Source organism: Cherax quadricarinatus, chromosome 26, assembly GCF_038502225.1.
Source record: "Cherax quadricarinatus isolate ZL_2023a chromosome 26, ASM3850222v1, whole genome shotgun sequence".
Taxonomy (NCBI): domain Eukaryota; kingdom Metazoa; phylum Arthropoda; class Malacostraca; order Decapoda; family Parastacidae; genus Cherax; species Cherax quadricarinatus.
The window spans coordinates 33,603,978-33,626,911 of NC_091317.1; the positions used below are offsets into that span (position 1 = coordinate 33,603,978).

The 22,934-nt window shown below is 48.9% G+C and overlaps 1 protein-coding gene across 4 annotated transcripts in view; it reads right to left on the bottom strand.

The window, feature by feature from the left end:
• Positions 1 to 22,934, bottom strand: part of mesh (sushi domain containing 2 mesh) — a 171,302-nt gene that overhangs the window by 76,731 nt on the left and 71,637 nt on the right. For all 4 annotated transcript variants that reach the window (XM_070088915.1, XM_070088914.1, XM_070088913.1 and 1 more), the window contains 8 exons: positions 19,480 to 19,617; positions 18,609 to 18,777; positions 17,971 to 18,228; positions 15,669 to 15,862; positions 10,048 to 10,193; positions 6,274 to 6,412; positions 5,614 to 5,756; positions 4,401 to 4,533 (listed from right to left, as the gene is read on the bottom strand). In XM_070088915.1, the coding sequence (XP_069945016.1) occupies positions 4,401 to 4,533; positions 5,614 to 5,756; positions 6,274 to 6,412; positions 10,048 to 10,193; positions 15,669 to 15,862; positions 17,971 to 18,228; positions 18,609 to 18,777; positions 19,480 to 19,617 (1,320 nt within the window). The remainder of the gene's footprint in view (positions 1 to 4,400; positions 4,534 to 5,613; positions 5,757 to 6,273; positions 6,413 to 10,047; positions 10,194 to 15,668; positions 15,863 to 17,970; positions 18,229 to 18,608; positions 18,778 to 19,479; positions 19,618 to 22,934) is intronic.

Here is a 22,934-nt window from a genome sequence, read left to right on the forward strand (position 1 = left end):
GCTAACCCTCCCTACCCCGGGTTATCCTGGGTGGCTAACCCTCCCTACCCCGGGTAATCGTGGGTGGTTAACCCTCCCTACCCCGGGTAATCCTTGGTGGTTGACCCTACCTACCCCGGGTAATCCTGGGTGGTTAACCCTCCCTACCCCAGGTTATCCTGGGTGGTTAACCCTCCCTACCCCAGGTTATCCTGGGTGGTTAACCCTCCCTACCCCGGGTAATTCTTGGTGGTTAACCCTCCCTACCCCAGGTTATCCTGGGTGGCTAACCCTCCCTACCCCAGGTTATCCTGGGTGGTTAACCCTCCCTACCCCAGGTTATCCTGGGTGGCTAACCCTCCCTACTCCAGGTTATCCTGGGTGGCTAACCCTCCCTACCTCGGGTTATCCTGGGTGGCTAACCCTCCCTTCCCCGGGTTATCCTGGGTGGTTAACCCTCCCTACCCCAGGTTATCGTGGGTGGCTAACCCTCCCTACCCCAGGTTATCCTGGGTGGCTAGCCCTCTCTACCCCGGGATATCCTGGGTGGTTAACCCTCCCTACCCCAGGTTATCCTGGGTGGCTAACCCTCCCTACCCCAGGTTATCCTGGGTGGCTAACCCTCCCTACCCCAGGTTATCCTGGGTGGCTAACCCTCCCTACCCCAGGTTATCCTGGGTGGCTAACCCTCCCTACCACAGGTTATCCTGGGTGGTTAACCCTCTTTACCACAGGTTATCCTGGGTGGCTAACACTCTTTACCCCATGTTATCCTGGGTGGCTAACCCTCCCTACCACAGGATATCCTGGGTGGTTAACCCTCCCTACTCCAGGTTATCCTGGGTGGCTAGCACTTCCTACCCTGGGTTATCCTGGGTGGCTAACACTCCCTACCCCGGGTTATCCTGAGTGGCTAACACTCCCTACCCCGGGTTATCCTGAGTGGCTAACACTCCCTACCCCGGGTTATCCTGAGTGGCTAACACTCCCTACCCCGGGTTATCCTGAGTGGCTAACACTCCCTACCCCAGGTTATCCTGGGTTGCTAACCCTCCCTACCCCAGGTTATCCTGGGTGGCTAACCCTCCCTACCTCGGGTTATCCTGGGTGGCTAACCCTCCCTACCCCGGGTTATCCTGGGTGGTTAACCCTCCCTACCCCAGGTTATCGTGGGTGGCTAACCCTCCCTACCCCAGGTTATCCTGGGTGGCTAACCCTCCCTACCCCGGGTTATCCTGGGTGGTTAACCCTCTCTACCCCAGGTTATCCTGGGTGGCTAACCCTCCCTACCCCAGGTTATCCTGGGTGGCTAACCCTCCCTACCCCAGGTTATCCTGGGTGGCTAACCCTCCCTACCCCAGGTTATCCTGGGTGGCTAATGTAGACAGCCTGTACTGTCTGCACAGACAGCCCATGCTGTCTGCCAGCTTAGATCATATTTCGCGCCACTCAGGTGCTGCCATCTATAGGCCTTGCCACTTCAGTATGCCCAGACTTGCCTCACCCTCACTCACACAGCGGCCTGGCATCAAGACACAAGGCCTCCCAGCTCTCTCTCGTGGGCATGGCCCTGCCCGGGCCATGGGCACAAACACACAAGCCTGTGTAACCCACCACTACTTAACAATAAAGTAAGAAGCCTCCGAAGAGATATATCATTCACACCCCGCTACCATACTACCAAACAACCCCGTTATAAATGGTGACATGACAGTGGTGCTCCGCAGCAGTTGTGTTTGCCTGGAGAGAAGGAGGAAGAGGTATGAAGTCATCTTCACTTCATCACCCTACACAAGAAGCATCCGTCTCTCAACGAGTTATCCTGATGTCGTGTCTGCACGTTTGAGCATCCAGACACAGGTACTAGCAGGATCCAGCTGAAATTTGCCGAAATTCTCCGAGAATTGTAAGTGGCGTCCCAGTGACCCCACGCTGTTTCTCAAGTCACGTGTTCAGCGTCACTTGTATGTTGCTGTTGTTGTTCAGCTCAGCACAGCTGTTTCAGCAAGCCAGAGGTGAGTTTTGTGGTGATTTCTGCGTCCAGTGTGAGCTTCTCCACGTGTTTGTGGGTGGAGGAGGAGGAGGAATGGTCAGATGCCCGCCCTGCCATACACTCACGCACGCTCCTCGCCACCACACTACCATACACTCACCACTGCCCACTCCCTCTGCTGTGTTTTCTGCTGTTTTTCGTATGAATTCATTGCCAGTGCTGTGTATCCGAGTGCCCGAGGCCACTCGAAGCTACGTGGATCACGACGTCACGTGGGTGTGGCCGATGTCACGTAGACCTACAAAGCCACGTGAGTTACCAGATGTCCCAAGGCCACATGCTGTGGTCTGCTGCCTGCATCACATCGACGCCACCCACGATGCTGCCCGACTTCATGACGTCACGATGTCTGTTGACGTCACCTCACGATGTCTGCCTGACGTCACCTCGAGATGTCTGCTGACGTCACCCACGATGCTGCCCGACTTCATGACGTCACGATGTCTGCTGACGTCACCTCACGATGTCTGCCTGACGTCACCTCGAGATGTCTGTTGACGTCACTGCTGCTGACGTCACCTTGCGACATCACGCCTGACATCACATGATGTCACATCGAGTGTTCTAGTAATTCAGTATTGTCGAGAAGATTGAGAGAAGATATATGTCGTGTGTTAATTAATTCCTCTCAGTCAGTGTTCTCACATTTTAGTATATGTCTTAGTGTCAGTTTTATGCGCAGAAAAGCATCTTTTGCTAGTTTAAGCCATGTTGTACCGTATGTACAGCGGTGTGTTTGTAAAGTTTCCGTGTGTCCAGTGAGGTCTGAGCCAGCCAGACCTGAGTAGCACCTCTGTGCTAATTCACCCGTGTGACCCGTACGTTTGACAGCTGATTACTCAGCCCTGAGCGTATGAGCCCTCTTGTACAGAAAGCTTTTATGCTCGTCGCTCATGTTGTTCTGCAGAATCGTACCTGCTACGATTCCCATCGAGATTTGTTTCACTTCACCTCCAGACCGTCAGAGTGCAGTTATATGTAGAGAAACAAGTCTGGGGACGCTTAGGCTAACCTCTGCTATAACTCCAACTGTCGAGAGATGATACTCAGTCAAGCCGCAGCCAGCCCTGTCGGCAGGCGCTGTGTCAGCCTCGTGTCACAAGCTTCAGTGAGCAGCCTGCACAAAGATGATGTCACTTTGACTGCTAGCTCGCTCACTGCAGTCTGGTGTATGATGTTACGACTCCCAGATGTTTCGCCCAGTCGTCTCTGCCACGACTCGCTCCACAACTCGCTCCACGCTCGCCGGCAGTGACAGCCCAGCGACAGTACCAGTCAAGAAGTGTCCTCCTGAGTCGCTTGCCAGAAGTCCTGCCCAGTTGCCGAGTTTTGTCGACGCCTCACTCGAGGGCACCAGCATGTCGTGCCCTAGGTTGAGTGAAAACCTGCAGCGACTCCTACGATGTCTGCTTCACCGTTCCAGAGGAGACCGTACCCTGTTACGTCACAGCTCAGCCGCAGCGATGTCTCCCGTGTTGCAGTATCTGTCCAGACGCAGGAAGGCGTGCAGTGATGCCCTTCGACGCTCATTGCCTTTGACCACGATGTTTAGCACACCCACATGTTTTTTTCTTCCCTCCCTGTAGGAAGTTTTTTTCCATGTCCATATGTATATATATGTTTTTATTTTGTGTTCTGTGCCCTGTTCCTACGAGAGAGAGACCGAGTTTCTTTTACTACCAGTATTGTCGCGTCGGGACGACGCGTGGTAGGTGGCCGAGCGTATGTAGACAGCCTGTACTGTCTGCACAGACAGCCCATGCTGTCTGCCAGCTTAGATCATATTTCGCGCCACTCAGGTGCTGCCATCTATAGGCCTTGCCACTTCAGTATGCCCAGACTTGCCTCACCCTCACTCACACAGCGGCCTGGCATCAAGACACAAGGCCTCCCAGCTCTCTCTCGTGGGCATGGCCCTGCCCAGGCCATGGGCACAAACACACAAGCCTGTGTAACCCGCCACTACTTAACAATAAAGTAAGAAGCCTCCGAAGAGATATATCATTTACTACCCGCTACCAGAATACCAAAAAAACACCGTTATACTAACCCTCCCTACCACAGGTTATCCTGGGTGGTTAACCCTCCCTACCCCAGGTTATCCTGGGTGGCTAACACTCCCTACCCCTGGTTATCCTGGGTGGCTAACCCTCCCTACCACAGGTTATCCTGGGTGGTTAAGCCTCCCTACCCCAGGTTATCCTGGGTGGCTAACACTCCCTACCCCGGGTTATCCTGGGTGGCTAACACTCCCTACCCCGGGTTATCCTGGGTGGCTAACACTCCCTACCCCGGGTTATCCTGGGTGGCTAACCCTCCGGGGCTAAAAATCCAAACCAAATCTTGTGTGTTTCATTTCAGTACTGACCTTGTTAGCTTCGTCATAGGGAGTCTTGCCCAGGTTGTGCGCTCGATGTGGGTTGCCTCCCCACATCTTGTCAGCCGTCAGCATCAGGTAGCCGTCACGGTCGTAGCAACACTGTTGACCTGCACCGTCTTTACTGAGGGGTCAAAGTGGGTCATGTGGAGGTCAGTGAGGCACTACACTGACTCTCAATGGGAAGAAACAACTGACTGACGCATCGCTCTATTTTATACCGTACTTTCCGGCATATAAGGCGCACGAGCTTGTACAGCTGTGATTCCAAACAGTTGTAACGTAACGTAACTTTAATATAACGTAACGCTAATAAACAACTGCTAAAATGTAAACAAAAGTCCACCCTTGACCCTGATCTTGAGCTTATAAGACGCAGAATGATTTTCCAAGACTTTCATTGGTACAAAGCGCGCCTTATATGCCGGAACTCCAAGACTCTTGATCCAGAGAACTATGCTGCTTTGACTCTTACTTTACTTAAAGTCTCTACACTTTGATTTACTAACTTTGAATATTATCTTTGTAACTTTGAATACTGCAGAGGAAGGCGGGGAGGGAAGGGGTGGCACTCACTTGGGTAAGACAGCACGGACACAGGGGGGTGGCACTCACTTGGGCAAGACAGCACGGACACAGGGGGGTGGCATTCGCTTGGGCAAGACAGCACGGACACAGGGGGGTGGCACTCACTTGGGCAAGACAGTACGGACACAGGGGGGTGGCACTCACTTGGGCAAGACAGTACGGACACAGGGGGGTGGCACTCGCTTGGGCAAAACAGTACGGACACAGGGACGGGGGGAGTGATACTCACTTGGACAATGCATTACGGACAAAGGGGGATGGCACTCACTTAGCCAAGGCATTAAGGAGACAGGGGGTGGCACTCACTTGAGCAAGACATTACGGACACAGGGGGTGGCACTCACTTGGGCAAGACAGTATGGACACAGGGAGGGTGGCACTCACTTGAGCAAGACAGTACAGACACAGGAGGTGACACTCACTTGGGCAAGGCAGTAAGGACACAGGGGGGTGGTACTCACTTGGGCAAGGCAGTACGGACACAGGGGGTGGCACTCACTTGGGCAAAGCAGTACGGACACAGGGGGCTGGCACTCACTTGGGCAAAGCAGTACGGACACAGGGGGGTGGCACTCACTTGGGCAAAGCAGTACGGACACAGGGGGGTGGCACTCACTTGGGCAAGGCAGTACGGACACAGTGGATGGCACCAAAGTGATACTTGCACTCAGTGTTGCCATCACGGTCACAGGAGAAGTCTGGCAGGAACCTGCCCTTGTCTGCTGTGGCCTGTTTGAGCAGACACGGACACCGCTCCACCTGGTGAGCAGGCAAGCAGGGTGAGTAGGACGAGAGGGATGCGGAAATTAGACAGAGAGAGGATGAGGGACTAAAGTGAAAAAGGAAGGATTAAAAATAAGAAGGATGGCGTGATAGAAGGTAGAAGGAAGAGAGAATGAAATTAAAGAATGAAAGAATGAAGGAGGCATGACAACACTCGAGAATATTACAATAATCACAATAATGACAGGCAACACCCAGAAGATGAAGTTTGAAACACAGGTTCAACACCTGGGAATCTTGAGGCGTCTCGCCAACCAGATGTGATAATTATATAAGACACCCAGGTGTTGCAGGTATGTCTAACTCCTAAATATTACTATAATCATACAAAATAACTGCAATGGTATCTCCTTTGCACCAGAACATTACCAGACGGAAGTTCGAGCCTCCACTACTCCTTGCTCTGAATCACTCCCACATGAGAACTACGTAAATACATTCACAGTTTTCAAACTTGAATTATATCACAACAAACTTAGGCTGGGTGACTCACCTCGTAGGCAAAGTTCCTGAGGTTTCGATCGTTTTCGATCCATCTGTCGCACATAGCTATCTGCCAGTCGGTACCGTACAGCTGCTCCCACTGGTAGTGGAAGTACCATGCCAGGGGTATGGGTCGAGACCACACGATGCTGGAACAGTACGTGGCCAATTGTTAAATATTTTTAATAATAATAATAATAATAATAATAATAATAATAATAATAATAATAATAATAATAATAATAATAATAATAATAATACTTTTATATATTTTTTCCAACTCTGTTTCAAACCCCTGACCTAATCTCATTTATTCCTCTCCATTGAAACTCTCCCACCCCCTTCAGCTTTGTTTCACTTAAAGCCAGGACATCCAGCTTCTTCTCATTCATAACATCCACAATCATCTCTTTCTTATCATTTGCACAACATCCACGCACTTTCAGACTTCCCACTTTGACAATTTTCCTCTTATTCTTTTTAGTAATTATTACAGGAAAAGGGGTTACTAGCCCATTGTTCCCGGCATTTTAGTTGACTTTTACAACACGCATGGCTGACGGAGGAAAGATTCTTATTCCACTTCCCCATGGATATAAAAGGAAAAGTAATAAGATCAAGAACTATTAAGATAAAATCAAAGAAAACTCAGATGAGTGTGTATAAATAAACGTGTACATGTATGTGTAGTGTGACCTAAGTGTAAGTAGAAGTAGCAAGACATGCCTGTAATCTTGCATGTTTATGAGACAGACAAAAAAACACCAGCAATCCTACCATCATGTTAAACAATTAAAGGCTTTCGTTTTACACTCACTTGGCAGGACGGTAGTACCTCCCTGGGTGGTTGCTGTGTTGAATGATGATGAAAGTATTTTCTTTTTGGGGATTTTCTTTCTTTTTTGGGTCACCCTGCCTCGGTGGGAGACGGCCGACTTGTTGAAAAAAAAATAATATCTTTATTTCTACCAGTACATGTACAAGGTATACAGACCATAGCTGACATCAATGTTATACTACTATATAGAAAGTCACTTGTTATACAGAGCATTCCCCGTAAATTAGGTCAGTTTTTGTCCCAGGATGCGACCCATACCAGTCGACTTACACCCAGGTACCCATTTTTTACTGATGGGTGAACATAGACAACCGGTGTAAGGAAACACGCCTGAGAATCGCTGAGAATCGAACCCGGACGACACACCGTGTGAAACGAGAGCTTTAACCACCAGGCCACGGTACCTCGTGGCCTGGTGGCAAGATTTAATAAAATAACTTATGACAAGCCTGGTGCTCCTGGGTATGGGATCCCCTGCCTAACTTGGGGTAGGCGCCCATACTTGTATCTGGGGTCTGTCTGTGTGGCTAAAGTACTCTGATGCAGAGTGTGTAGGTTCGAATTGTGCTTTGGACTGAGAGATAATGTATGTAGAGAATTTCACCTGTTGGCGAATGCATAGCACTCTACCTAACAGTACTCTACCTCCTGCATGACACTCTACCACTCTGTTGTAGTGAGGAGACCAGCCTCTTGTTGTAGTGAGGAGACCAGCCTCTTGTTGTAGTGAGGAGACCAGCCTCTTGTTGTAGTGAGGAGACCAGCCTCTTGTTGTAGTGAGGAGACCAGCCTCTTGTTGTAGTGAGGAGACCAGCCTCTTGTTGTAGTGAGGAGACCAGCCTCTTGTTGTAGTGAGGAGACCAGCCTCTTGTTGTAGTGAGGAGACCAGCCTCTTGTTGTAGAGAAGGGACCAACCACATGTTTGGCAGTGGTCCGGTGGCCTGGTGGCTAAAGCTCCCGCTTCACACACGGAGGGCCCGGGTTCGATTCCCGGCGGGTGGAAACATTCGACATGTTTCCTTACACCTGTTGTCCTGTTCACCTAGCAGCAAATAGGTACCTGGGTGTTAGTCGACTGGTGTGGGTCGCATCCTGGGGGACAAGATTAAGGACCCAATGGAAATAAGTTAGACAGTCCTCGATGACGCACTGACTTTCTTGGGTTATCCTGGGTGGCTAACCCTCCGGGGTTAAAAATCCGAACGAAATCTTATCTTATCTTATCTTAACAGGTCTGAGACCAGTGTATAGGTAATATTATGTAGAAAATAAGGAAAGGTGGAAGCAAGAGTGTGAGTGTGTATAGAAGTGTGTAAAGTATAATTCAAAGATCGGAAAGTGGGTTTTTCAGATTGTTTGTGTATGTAGCAGGCATAGAGTAAGTTTACATGATTATTTAACTCTGAAGAAGATGGATAAATGTGTTAAAAAACGGTCTGAGGGTGTGTTACAAGGAGGGAACTTAGTAAGTGTAAATGATGGTAAGAAAGATGACACTCTGAAGGGTGAACAACGTCAGTGTCATGGCTGCAAGGAATCACAACTGAACTGTGAATTAAACACAGGTCGGGGAGGGAGCGAAATATCGTGTAGTTTCCATTTTCAGTCCTTGCATTAGCCGAGAGAGAATTAGACTTGAAGAAGTAGACACATGTGTAATATCTAGGTATATTTATTTGTAGACGTTCCGCCAGCACCGCAGTCTTCAAGACAACGCTACTCCTCACCAACTCCAAGACTGAGGTTCCGCCAGCACCGCAGTCTTCAAGACAACGCTACTCCTCACCAACTCCAAGACTGAGGTTCCGCCAGCACCGTAGTCTTCAAGACAACGCTACTCCTCACCAACTCCAAGACTGAGGTTCCGCCAGCACCGTAGTCTTCAAGACAACGCTACTCCTCACCAACTCCAAGACTGAGGTTCCGCCAGCACCGTAGTCTTCAAGACAACGCTACTCCTCACCAACTCCAAGACTGAGGTTCCGCCAGCACCGTAGTCTTCAAGACAACGCTACTCCTCACCAACTCCAAGACTGAGGTTCCGCCAGCACCGTAGTCTTCAAGACAACGCTACTCCTCACCAACTCCAAGACTGAGGTTCCGCCAGCACCGTACTCTTCAAGACAACGCTACTCCTCACCAACTCCAAGACTGAGGTTCCGCCAGCACCGTAGTCTTCAAGACAACGCTACTCCTCACCAACTCCAAGACTGAGGTTCCGCCAGCACCGCAGTCTTCAAGACAACGCTACTCCTCACCAACTCCAAGACTGAGGTTCCGCCAGCACCGCAGTCTTCAAGACAACGCTACTCCTCACCAACTCCAAGACTGAGGTTCCGCCAGCACTGTAGTCTTCAAGACAACGCTACTCCTCACCAACTCCAAGACTGAGGTTCCGCCAGCACCGCAGTCTTCAAGACAACGCTACTCCTCACCAACTCCAAGACTGAGGGACTGATTGTCTCATCTTTAGTATATAGTTCTACAGTCTTCCCATTATATCCTTGAATTTGTATTGATAAAGTCAGTGGATGGCGAAAACGTCTACAAATGAAGGTTGTGATGAATGGTTTGAAAAACCGACGAGTTGAAGATTGAGACACTTATGCAGCATAAGGTACCCGAATGTTGTACATGTGTCTAGTTCTCCATCTTGTCGGTACTGTCTACCATACATGTACAATATTACACTTGCACGAGGAAGACAAAATACAAAACTTGCTACAGTAAGCATATATATAACAACACTCTATGGAAACACGTAAATCACCATGATTTTTAATCATATTTTAGGAAAATCTTTGTAAGGTGATGCCTTGGCCCAAGAAATTCCAGCTGACCTCTCCTTTTTTTGGGTCAAACCTGTTTGCCTCCCATTCCCCAGGCGTTGTCTAAGACCTAAGGGTTTAGCGCATTCCCATGGATAAAAGAAGACTGTATACTTACGTAGACTGCTTGAGGCCGTACTGAGGCTCAGGTGTTGTCAGGTTCATCATAATAAGACCCATCTCCAGGTCAAGCTTGTCGAAGTTGTTGCGGTTAGCGTAGTCTGCCATGGTCAGTGTGTAGGACCCCGTGTTGGGAATACCATCCTGTCAGAGAGAACACTGCTGTGACCAGGTGTGATGGTAGTGGTGTGACCAGGTGATGATAATGATGTGGTTAGTGGTGGTAATGGTGTGACCAGGTGGTGATGGTAGTAGTGTAAGCAGGTGGTGATAATGGGGTTAGTGGTATGACCAGGTGGTGATGATGGTGGGGTTGGTGATGGTGGTGGTGTGACCAGGTGATGATGGTAGTGGTGTGACAAGGTGGTGATAATGATAGTGGTGTGACCAGGTGATGATGGTAGTGGTGTGACCAGGTGGTGATGGTAGTGGTGTGACCAGGTGGTGATGGTAGCAGTGTGACCAGGTGGTGATGTTAGTAGTGCTGGTGATGGAGGGAAGGGGTGTGTTACAGTGCTGGTGATGGAGGGAAGGGGATGATACAGTGCTGGTGATGGAGGGAAGGGGGTGTTACAGTGCTGGTGATGGAGGGAAGGGGGTGTTACAGTGCTGGTGATGGAGGGAAGGGGGTGTTAGAGTGCTTGTGATGGAGGGAAGGGGGTGATACAGTGCTGGTGATGGAGGGAAGGGGGTGTTACAGTGCTGGTGATGTAGGGAAGGGGGTGATACAGTGCTGGTGATGGAGGGAAGGGGGTGTTACAGTGCTGGTGATGGAGGGAAGGGGGTGTTACAGTGCTGGTGATGGAGGGAAGGGGGTGATACAGTACTGGTGATGGAGGGAAGGGGGTGTTACAGTGCTGGTGATGGAGGGAAGGGGTGTTACAGTGCTGATGATGGAGGGAAGGGGGTGATACAGTGCTGGTGATAGAGGGAAGGGGTGATACAGTGCTGGTGATAGAGGGAAGGGGGTGATACAGTGCTGGTGATGGAGGGAAGGGGTGTTACAGTGCTGGTGATGGAGGGAAGGGGGTGATACAGTACTGGTGATGGAGGGAAGTGGGTGATACAGTGCTGGTGATGGAGGGAAGGGGTGTTACAGTACTGGTGATGGAGGGAAGGGGATAATACAGTGCTGGTGATGGAGGAAAGGGGGTGTTACAGTGCTGGTGATGGAGGGAAGGGGGTGATACAGTGCTGGTGATGGAGGGAAGGGGGTGTTACAGTGCTGGTGATGGAGGGAAGGGGTGATACAGTGCTAGTGATGGAGGGAAGGGGTGATACAGTGCTGGTGATAGAGGGAAGGGGGTGTTACAGTGCTGGTGATGGAGGGAAGGGGGTGTTACAGTTTGGTGAGGGAGGGAAGGGGGTGATACAGTGCTGGTGATGGAGGGAAGGGGGTGTTACAGTGCTGGTGATGGAGGGAAGGGGGTGATACAGTGCTGGTGATGGAGGGAAGGGGGTGATACTGTGCTGGTGATGGAGGGAAGGGGGTGATACAGTGCTGGTGATGGAGGGAAGAGGGTGTTACAGTGCTGGTGATGAAGGGAAGGTGGTGATACAGTGCTGGTGATGGAGGGAAGGGGGTGTTACAGTGCTGTTGATGGAGGGAGGAGAGAGATACAGTGCTGGTGATGGAGGGAAGGGGGTGATACAGTGCTGGTGATGGAGGGAAGGGGGTGATACAGTGCTGGTGATGGAGGGAAGGGGGTGATACAGTGCTGGTGATGGAGGGAAGGGGGTGATACAGTGCTGGTGATGGAGGGAAGGGGGTGATACAGTGCTGGTGATGGAGGGAAGAGGGTGATACAGTGCTGGTGATGGAGGGAAGGGGTGTTACAGAGCTGGTGATGGAGGGAAGGGGGTGACATAGTGCTGGTGATGGAGGGAAGGGGTGTTACAGAGCTGGTGATGGAGGGAAGGGGGTGATACAGTGCTGGTGATGGAGGGAAGGGGGTGTTACAGTGCTGGTGATGGAGGGAAGGGGGTGATACAGTGCTGGTGATGGAGGGAAGGGGGTGACACAGTGCTGGTGATGGAGGGAAGGGGGTGATACAGTGCTGGTGATGGAGGGAAGGGGGTGTTACAGTGCTGGTGATGGAGGGAAGGGGGTGATACAGTGCTGGTGATGGAGGGAAGGGGGTGATACAGTGCTGGTGATGGAGGGAAGAGGGTGTTACAGTGCTGGTGATGGAGGGAAGGGGGTGATACAGTGCTGGTGATGGAGGGAAGGGGGTGATACAGTGCTGGTGATGGAGGGAAGGGGGTGATACAGTGCTGGTGATGGAGGGAAGAGGGTGTTACAGTGCTGGTGATGGAGGGAAGAGGGTGTTACAGTGCTGGTGATGGAGGGAAGGGGGTGATACAGTGCTGGTGATGGAGGGAAGGGGGTGATACAGTGCTGGTGATGGAGGGAAGGGGGTGATACAGTGCTGGTGATGGAGGGAAGGGGGTGATACAGTGCTGGTGATGGAGGGAAGGGGGTGTTACAGTGCTGGTGATGGAGGGAAGGGGGTGATACAGTGCTGGTGATGGAGGGAAGGGGGTGATACAGTGCTGGTGATGGAGGGAAGGGGGTGATACAGTGCTGGTGATGGAGGGAAGGGGGTGATACAGTGCTGGTGATGGAGGGAAGGGGGTGATACAGTGCTGGTGATGGAGGGAAGGGGGTGTTACAGTGCTGGTGATGGAGGGAAGGGGGTGATACAGTGCTGGTGATGGAGGGAAGGGGGTGATACAGTGCTGGTGATGGAGGGAAGGGTGTGTTACAGTGCTGATGATGGAGGGAAGGGAGTGATACAGTGCTGGTGATGGAGGGAAGGGGGTGTTACAGTGCTGGTGATGGAGGGAAGGGGGTGATACAGTGCTGGTGATGGAGGGAACGGGGTGATACAGTGCTGGTGATGGAGGGAAGGGGGTGATACAGTGCTGGTGATGGAGGGAAGAGGGTGTTACAGTGCTGGTGATGGAGGGAAGGGGGTGATACAGTGCTGGTGATGGAGGGAAGGGGGTGTTACAGTGCTGGTGATGGAGGGAAGGGGGTGATACAGTGCTGGTGATGGAGGGAAGGGGGTGATACAGTGCTGGTGATGGAGGGAAGGGGGTGATACAGTGCTGGTGATGGAGGGAAGGGGGTGATACAGTGCTGGTGATGGAGGGAAGGGGGTGATACAGTGCTGGTGATGGAGGGAAGGGGGTGATACAGTGCTGGTGATGGAGGGAAGGGGGTGATACAGTGCTGGTGATGGAGGGAAGGGGGTGATACAGTGCTGGTGATGGAGGGAAGGGGGTGTTACAGTGCTGGTGATGGAGGGAAGGGGGTGATACAGTGCTGGTGATGGAGGGAAGGGGGTGATACAGTGCTGGTGATGGAGGGAAGGGGGTGATACAGTGCTGGTGATGGAGGGAAGGGGGTGATACAGTGCTGGTGATGGAGGGAAGGGGGTGTTACAGTGCTGGTGATGGAGGGAAGGGGGTGATACAGTGCTGGTGATGGAGGGAAGGGGGTGATACAGTGCTGGTGATGGAGGGAAGGGGGTGATACAGTGCTGGTGATGGAGGGAAGGGGGTGATACAGTGCTGGTGATGGAGGGAAGGGGGTGATACAGTGCTGGTGATGGAGGGAAGGGGGTGATACAGTGCTGGAACACAAACACTCTGGTGGAAAGACAGATGAACTTGGAATGTTACAGTACACAGTGAATCTCTGAGGCACTCAGAGTCTAGGGAGTGCCACTGTCAGTCTAATCACCCTCAGATATCCTAGAACGCTGACCAAGTGCTCAATGATCAACCCCAACACTAACACACACATAAATCAATATAAATATTGATTTTTTTATCAAATTAATTGCTAACATTATTTTAGATAAAAGAAGACACGTTTTGTACTCTCTTGTTGATAGGAGTTATGGACAAATAATTGATAAAAATGGTGATAAAGATGACTGATAAAGTCCCTGGTAAACTTGTTAACAAATGTGCGTAACTGACATAGATGTCGATATATTTTACCAATGTTATACAGAGGTAATAATTTTTAATGGGATGGGGGGGGGGTAAGCCAGCGGAAGGCCTCGGTCAGATGACCGAAAGCTCCAACGGCAGGTCATCATATTACTAACACCCGCGTCAGGAAACACTTGTCCTGTTTCCTGACGAACCTAACATAACCTAAGTGAGGGACACCACACCAGCTGCTGCTCTCTTAGCGTCCACTGAGACACCACACCAGCTGCTGCTCTCTTAGCGTCCACTGAGGGACTCCACACCAGCTGCTGCTCTCTTAGCGTCCACTGAGGGACTCCACACCAGCCGCTGCTGCTCTCTTAGCGTCCACTGAGGGACTCCACACCAGCTGCTGCTGCTCTCTTAGCGTCCACTGAGGGACACCACACCAGCTGCTGCTCTCTTAGCGTCCACTGAGGGACTCCACACCAGCTGCTGCTGCTCTCTTAGCGTCCACTGAGGGACACCACACCAGCTGCTGCTCTCTTAGCGTCCACTGAGGGACTCCACACCAGCTGCTGCTGCTCTCTTAGCATGGAGGCTGGCGTCGGAGATGTCATGTATTTAAGCTAAGTTTTGTAGCTGTGTACTCCTTTTGTTTAGCTAACTCAAGCCATAGGCTCTTCTGTGGTTTAGCTGTATGTTCACCCAGGCTCTGACATGGTCAGGATGATCTGTGTATATAGTGTTATAGTTGAATAAATAGATATATTTTGCTAACTAGGAGTTTTGCCTAACCCTCGGTTAACCAACACATTGAAATACAAATGCTGGTTTAGCGTTTTCTGTTTTGACTGGGATAGCCCTGGGTGGCCTGTTTGTGCCTGAGTGGTGTGTAGCTTTTACCGTCGCCCTTAGACAAGGCTCTAGCTCCAGGTATCCCAGCCGTATAGCCCTTGTGGCTTAGCGCTTCTTTTTGATTATAATAATAATCCAGGTATCCCACATTTCTGCGTAATATGGAGGACAAGCAATAATAACACCAGTATCTACACTCAGATGTAAACAAGACCACCAGGACGACACAAACACCTGACAGAGTAAACATCTTAACTCACCACCAGGACGACACAAACACCTGACAGAGTGAACAACTTAACTCACCACCACGACGACACAAACACCTGACAGAGTGAACATCTTAACTCACCACCAGGACGACACAAACACCTGACAGAGTGAACATCTTAACTCACCACCAGGACGACACACAAACACCTGACAGAGTGAACAACTTATCTCACCACCAGGACGACACAAACACCTGACAGAGTGAACATCTTAACTCACCACCAGGACGACACAAACACCTGACAGAGTGAACATCTTAACTCACCACCAGGACGACACAAACACCTGACAGAGTGAACATCTTAACTCACCACCAGGACGACACAAACACCTGACAGAGTGAACAACTTATCTCACCACCAGGACGACACAAACACCTGACAGAGTGAACATCTTAACTCACCACCAGGACGACACAAACACCTGACAGAGTGAACATCTTAACTCACCACCAGGACGACACACAAACACCTGACAGAGTGAACAACTTATCTCACCACCAGGACGACACAAACACCTAACAGAGTGAATAACTTATCTCACCACCAGAGTGTCGATATATATAAGTTCTGGTCTGATGCTAATCTCTCTGTAACCCCAAAGTGACATGACCACCGGAGCGTTCCTGTTCATGGTGAGGTTTCCTGCCAGCCAGTTGATTTCCAGTGACATAGGTGAGTGTTGTTGATAGTTGTCATCTTTGAACCACACTCCCTCTGGTGCTGTCAGCGGGGTCTCTGATGGCAAAAAAAAAAAAAAATAAACCCATTTCAGCCATGAGTGAAAAACGAAAAACTGTGAAACGTTATGAACTCTGATAGGAGTGTTAGTCTTTCATTTCTCTTTAGTGAACATCTAAGACTGTGCAGCATAATATAAATGAGACCTAACGATATATAAAGCTGAAGAACAGACTGAGAATTCAAGTTGTTTATACTTCTTGACTTCAAGCCAAAAAAGTCTATTCGCTTTATTGCAAGCTCTTATGCACTGTTGTCATGATTGTAGATTACTGCTAACCAGAACTCCTAAATCTTTCTTGCAATCAAAGTGTTTAAGATCTATATTATTTAGCTTTTCAGTAAAGTGTTATTTTCCTTTCCAACGCTTAGAACTTTGTATTTGTCTATGTTAAACTGCATCTGCCACGTCTCCGACCACTGTTCAGAGTTTCCAGGAGCACTCTAGTGTCCTCGTCAGAATTAATTCGACGGCCTATTTTGGTGTCATCGGCAAACTTGCAGTGTTGGATCCCTTGTTGTGAACAACATAATCTTACTGGTATGTACCTGAAAGAAACCTTTTGGGTTAATCCTAGAATTCCTTATGAGTTTAACCTCGTAATCTCTTTTTGTTTGTCTTATTATTTCTTATTTCTCTTTTTAATTGAAAATATTGATTTCTTAACTGCCTTTCTTCCCTTTTGATTCTCCTGTAAATATCTCTCCTAACCTATCAGATGCTTCAGTTCATTGTTTATCCATTTAGGGTATTTTTTTTTAATCTAATTTCCCTATTTGGAAAAAAAAAGTAGTCTGGGCAGCTAGAACTATGCTTTGAAAAATGTCATATTGGCAACCATCACCACCTACCTGACCCACAGTCAGGTCACCTTCTGTGCTACCTTAATCTGAATTTATTTGCCGGCCAACTTTTGTGTCATCAGTGAATGTATCATGTGGGAGTTCGAACACGTGGACTTGGGTAAAGAAATACTCACGTAGGCTGGTAGTACGTATAATTACAGATAATGTGTGTAACGCCCTTACAGCCGTACCTATCTCTCTGCTCTCTCTCGTAACACTGACTGACTGGCCGCCCACAGTACCCATATGTGAGAGGGTCTTTGAATAGTGCCAGGTCAGCCCAATATGAATAGACAGTGACTCAGGCAGAGACGGTTGGTCGTGAGTCAACTGGTACAGTGGTTACTGGTAACTGGTTACTATTACTGAGAAATGCGCTCATGTCCCTTTGTATTCCGTCATCAAGGTCATTGATAAAGGTTACGGAAATGACGGGGCCAAAAGCAATCATTGTCAAACGCCACTTATGACTGGTCCTCATTCAGATTTCACATTTTATGTAAGTAAGTTTATTCAGGTATACACAAATACAGTTACATAGAATTATCATACATAGCAGCATATGTTTAGAGAACCTAGGATAACCCAAAAAAGTCAGACAGAGTGAATTATTTCCATTGGGGTCCTTTGTAAACTTCATGGTGCGTATTTGTCAGTCATACCTCAGTCAGTGAGAGAATGTTTCTTCCTGTGTCATGTGCTGCCACTTTCTTCAGCAGTCTTGTGTGTGTAACGCTGTCAGAAGTCTGACTGACATCCAAGCAGACAACATCGTATTCATCGTGACACAGTACCTTAAATGCCTTACTACAGAAACTCAGTAAATTTGCAAAGCATAAACACCCCGGGGTGCATCCCTGCTGAGACTCGTTGATCAAATTATGTCTATCAAGGTGGTTCTTAGCCATTATCCACTATTGTGGATTCTAATAGTTTCCCCACTACTGATGTCAAGCTGACTGAGTGGTAATTTGAGGGAGGGATTTATTTTCTATTTGATATATAGGAAACCTCTCCTTTTGTAGGTAGGTGTCTCTTGTTTTATAGATAGGTATCTCTCGTTTTGTAGATAGGAACCCTTTCCTTTTGTAGATAGGCATCTTTCGTTTTGTAGCTACAAATCTGTAGACAGCTTGTGTTGAAGGTATCTTGTCATAACAAAACTGTTGGCACAACAAAAGAGGTAAACTATGTAATTTATTACCTAGAGAGAGAGACAGAAAAAGAGAGAGAGAGCTCACTAACACAAGTATACTCACCGACAAAGAACTTGCCCCGCCAGTAGTAGGGTCCACCGTTGATGGAGATGGAGAACTCGACGTAGCCCGAGACGAGGAGTCTAGGCATGATGCAGCTGGCACGGTTGTCGTCCGTTATGTGGCCTTCGACGGCAGTGGTGTCGAACTGACAAGTGAGGCGATAACCCGTCTTGAAGCAGGGACCCGTCAGGTTGACCAGCGTACCTCCCAGCATGTTACCTTGCTCCGGCGAGAACGTCAGGGGATACTCCTTCAGTTCTGACACACACAAGGTAAACTCTCATTACTAAGCCTTTGGCACACACAAGGTAAACTCTTATTATTGTACCTTTGACACGCAAGGTAAACTTTTATTACTGTATCTTCGACACACAAGATAAACTCCTCTCATTATTCTTCCTTTAAGCTGTAAAGTCTTTGGTAAAAATGTCAGGATATCTTATTAATGAAAGTAGGACACCAGACATGTTAAGCAGATATCTTAAATTTGCTTTCAGCAGATAAATCAACTGTATTTATAAATCCAGATGTATTCCTGTTAACTCCTTTAGCACTACCGTCCACAGGATGGATCTGGAATGCACAATAAACTAGCCGCTTCGGCGGCAAAATCTTTATCTTATTTCACAATAACCCACCTTCCTCTCTCCTGCAGCATCCAGCCAGGATCTTCTCGTCAATCCTGAAGATGTGTCGTCCTGGGAAGCCATTAGCGTTACCGGCCACTGCCAGGTCTCTGATGTACATCTTCTGGCTGTAAGGTGTGTACTCGTAGGAGCGGGTCCCGTTACCTGCATTGAAGCCAACCTGGAGAGGAAAGACTCAGGTAAGAGCATAAGAGAGGAACACTAAAGTAAGTCTATTGCTTAGTGCCAAGCAGCTTCTACACACACACACACACACACACACATAAAACTTACATTTTTGTCTAAATTTATTTTGAAAGCTACCCAGGTAGCCTCCTCGTGCCTTTTATACTGCAGCCCACAACAAAGGTACGGTTGATCACTCACAAGTACAGTGTCAGAAATGAAAGAAACGGTGAGTGTATATTATGGTAAATTCTAAAAGATATAAAATGAGATTTTACAGTATCATGAAGGAGCAAATATGTGTAAGATAACTGTAGAGATGAGAAATTAGACATATGTACAACATCTAGGTATCTATATTTGTAGACGTTTCGCCACACAGTGGCTTCCTCAGTCCAGTACAGAGAAGAATGGTTGAAGCTCAGGAGTTTGAGGTAATCATTCCCTCAGCCTGGATGCTCTTCAGAAACGAGGGTCTCCGAAGAGGGTCTCTCTCTTACTGAAGCCTAAATGTACAGATATCTTTCCACTTGTGTTTTAATTATCTGTCCATGTGATTTCTCAATATTCATAGGGTGACAAGTTTGACATTATGTTTCACACAATGACTGTTGGATGCAAATATGAAGTAACAGAACTCTTTATTCTCTAGGACTAATAAGAGAGGTAGGAGAGAGGCTTGGGTTAGGATACTCACATAGGCTGGAACTCCTCCCTGGCCTTCGTCAGTAGAGCCACCAGCTTCAGTATGTGAGGTCCACTTCATATACTCGTAGTTGAAGAAGGAATAAGTCCTGATCTCGTCAGTGGCCACCACCAGCTGGAAGGTGTTAGTCTGCGCCCGGGACAAACACACAAGACAACAATACATCAGTTTAAGCTTTAAAAGGCAGAAAAAATGGCGACAGTCATGGCATTACTAAGGCAGCAGCAACAATCATCAACCTGCACAAGTTAAGACTCACTACACAACTTTATGAATGACATAACTTAACATATAACTCAGTATAAAGCTACAACATACTTATATAACCCGGACAACTCATAGTAAGACTTCGTGTCTCCAGAACAAAAATAAAAATCTCAAAGACTGAGAGGTCTTGCTAAGACAGTGTGAAGAACACTTCCATATTTAAAATAATTGTTAGTTGTGTCCACAGTGTCTTGTTAACATACGTGGGAGCAGAGCTGCCTCTCCCACTACAATGTTAGTGTCCACAGTGTCTTGTTGACATACGTGGGAGCAGAGCTGCCTCTCCCACTACAATGTTAGTGTCCACACTGTCTTGTTAACATACGTGGGAGCAGAGCTGCCTCTCCCACTACAATGTTAGTGTCCACACTGTCTTGTTAACATACGTGGGAGCAGAGCTGCCTCTCCCACTACAATGTTAGTGCCCACAGTGTCTTGTTGACATACGTGGGAGCAGAGCTGCCTCTCCCACTACAATGTTAGTGTCCACAGTGTCTTGTTGACATACGTGGGAGCAGAGCTGCCTCTCCCACTACAATGTTAGTGTCCACAGTGTCTTGTTGACATACGTGGGAGCAGAGCTGCCTCTCCCACTACAATGTTAGTGTCCACACTGTCTTGTTAACATACGTGGGAGCAGAGCTGCCTCTCCCACTACAATGTTAGTGTCCACAGTGTCTTGTTAACATACGTGGGAGCAGAGCTGCCCCTCCCCCTACAATGTTAGTCTCCACAGTGTCTTGTTAACATACGTGGGAGCAGAGCTGCCTCTCCCACTACAATGTTAGTGCCCACAGTGTCTTGTTAACATACGTGGGAGCAGAGCTGCCTCTCCCACTACAATGTTAGTGTCCACAGTGTCTTGTTAACATACGTGGGAGCAGAGCTGCCTCTCCCACTACAATGTTAGTGCCCACAGTGTCTTGTTAACATACGTGGGAGCAGAGCTGCCTCTCCCACTACAATGTTAGTGTCCACAGTGTCTTGTTAACATACGTGGGAGCAGAGCTGCCTCTCCCACTACAATGTTAGTGTCCACAGTGTCTTGTTAACATACGTGGGAGCAGAGCTGCCCCTCCCACTACAATGTTAGTCTCCACACTGTCTTGTTAACATACGTGGGAGCAGAGCTGCCTCTCCCACTACAATGTTAGTCTCCACACTGTCTTGTTAACATACGTGGGAGCAGAGCTGCCTCTCCCACTACAATGTTAGTGTCCACACTGTCTTGTTAACATACGTGGGAGCAGAGCTGCCCCTCCCACTACAATGTTAGTCTCCACACTGTCTTGTTAACATACGTGGGAGCAGAGCTGCCTCTCCCACTACAATGTTAGTCTCCACACTGTCTTGTTAACATACGTGGGAGCAGAGCTGCCTCTCCCACTACAATGTTAGTGTCCACACTGTCTTGTTAACATACGTGGGAGCAGAGCTGCCTCTCCCACTACAATGTTAGTGCCCACAGTGTCTTGTTAACATACGTGGGAGCAGAGCTCCCTCTCCCACTACAATGTTAGTGTCCACAGTGACTTGTTAACATACGTGGGAGCAGAGCTGCCCCTCCCACTACAATGTTAGTCTCCACACTGTCTTGTTAACATACGTGGGAGCAGAGCTGCCTCTCCCACTACAATGTTAGTCTCCACACTGTCTTGTTAACATACGTGGGAGCAGAGCTGCCTCTCCCACTACAATGTTAGTGTCCACACTGTCTTGTTAACATACGTGGGAGCAGAGCTGCCCCACCCACTACAATGTTAGTCTCCACACTGTCTTGTTAACATACGTGGGAGCAGAGCTGCCTCTCCCACTACAATGTTAGTCTCCACACTGTCTTGTTAACATACGTGGGAGCAGAGCTGCCTCTCCCACTACAATGTTAGTGTCCACACTGTCTTGTTAACATACGTGGGAGCAGAGCTGCCTCTCCCACTACAATGTTAGTGTCCACAGTGTCTTGTTAACATACGTGGGAGCAGAGCTGCCTCTCCCACTACAATGTTAGTGTCCACAGTGTCTTGTTAACATACGTGGGAGCAGAGCTGCCCCTCCCACTACAATGTTAGTGTCTACAGTGTCTTGTTAACATACGTGGGAGCAGAGCTGCCTCTCCCACTACAATGTTAGTGTCCACACTGTCTTGTTAACATACGTGGGAGCAGAGCTGCCTCTCCCACTACAATGTTAGTGCCCACAGTGTCTTGTTAACATACGTGGGAGCAGAGCTGCCTCTCCCACTACAATGTTAGTCTCCACACTGTCTTGTTAACATACGTGGGAGCAGAGCTGCCTCTCCCACTACAATGTTAGTGTCCACAGTGTCTTGTTAACATACGTGGGAGCAGAGCTGCCTCTCCCACTGCAATGTTAGTGCCCACAGTGTCTTGTTAACATACGTGGGAGCAGAGCTGCCTCTCCCACTACAATGTTAGTGTCCACAGTGTCTTGTTAACATACGTGGGAGCAGAGCTGCCTCTTCCACTACAATGTTAGTGCCCACAGTGTCTTGTTAACATACGTGGGAGCAGAGCTGCCTCTCCCACTACAATGTTAGTGCCCACAGTGTCTTGTTGACATACGTGGGAGCAGAGCTGCCTCTCCCACTACAATGTTAGTGTCCACAGTGTCTTGTTGACATACGTGGGAGCAGAACTGCCTCTCTCACTACAATGTTAGTGCCCATAGTGTCTTGTTGACATACGTGGGAGCAGAGCTGCCTCTCCCACTACAATGTTAGTGCCCACAGTGTCTTGTTAACATACGTGGGAGCAGAGCTGCCTCTCCCACTACAATGTTAGTCTCCACACTGTCTTGTTAACATACGTGGGAGCAGAGCTGCCTCTCCCACTACAATGTTAGTGTCCACAGTGTCTTGTTAACATACGTGGGAGCAGAGCTGCCTCTCCCACTACAATGTTAGTGCCCACAGTGTCTTGTTAACATACGTGGGAGCAGAGCTGCCTCTCCCACTACAATGTTAGTGTCCACAGTGTCTTGTTAACATACGTGGGAGCAGAGCTGCCTCTCCCACTACAATGTTAGTGCCCACAGTGTCTTGTTAACATACGTGGGAGCAGAGCTGCCTCTCCCACTACAATGTTAGTGTCCACACTGTCTTGTTAACATACGTGGGAGCAGAGCTGCCTCTCCCACTACAATGTTAGTGCCCACAGTGT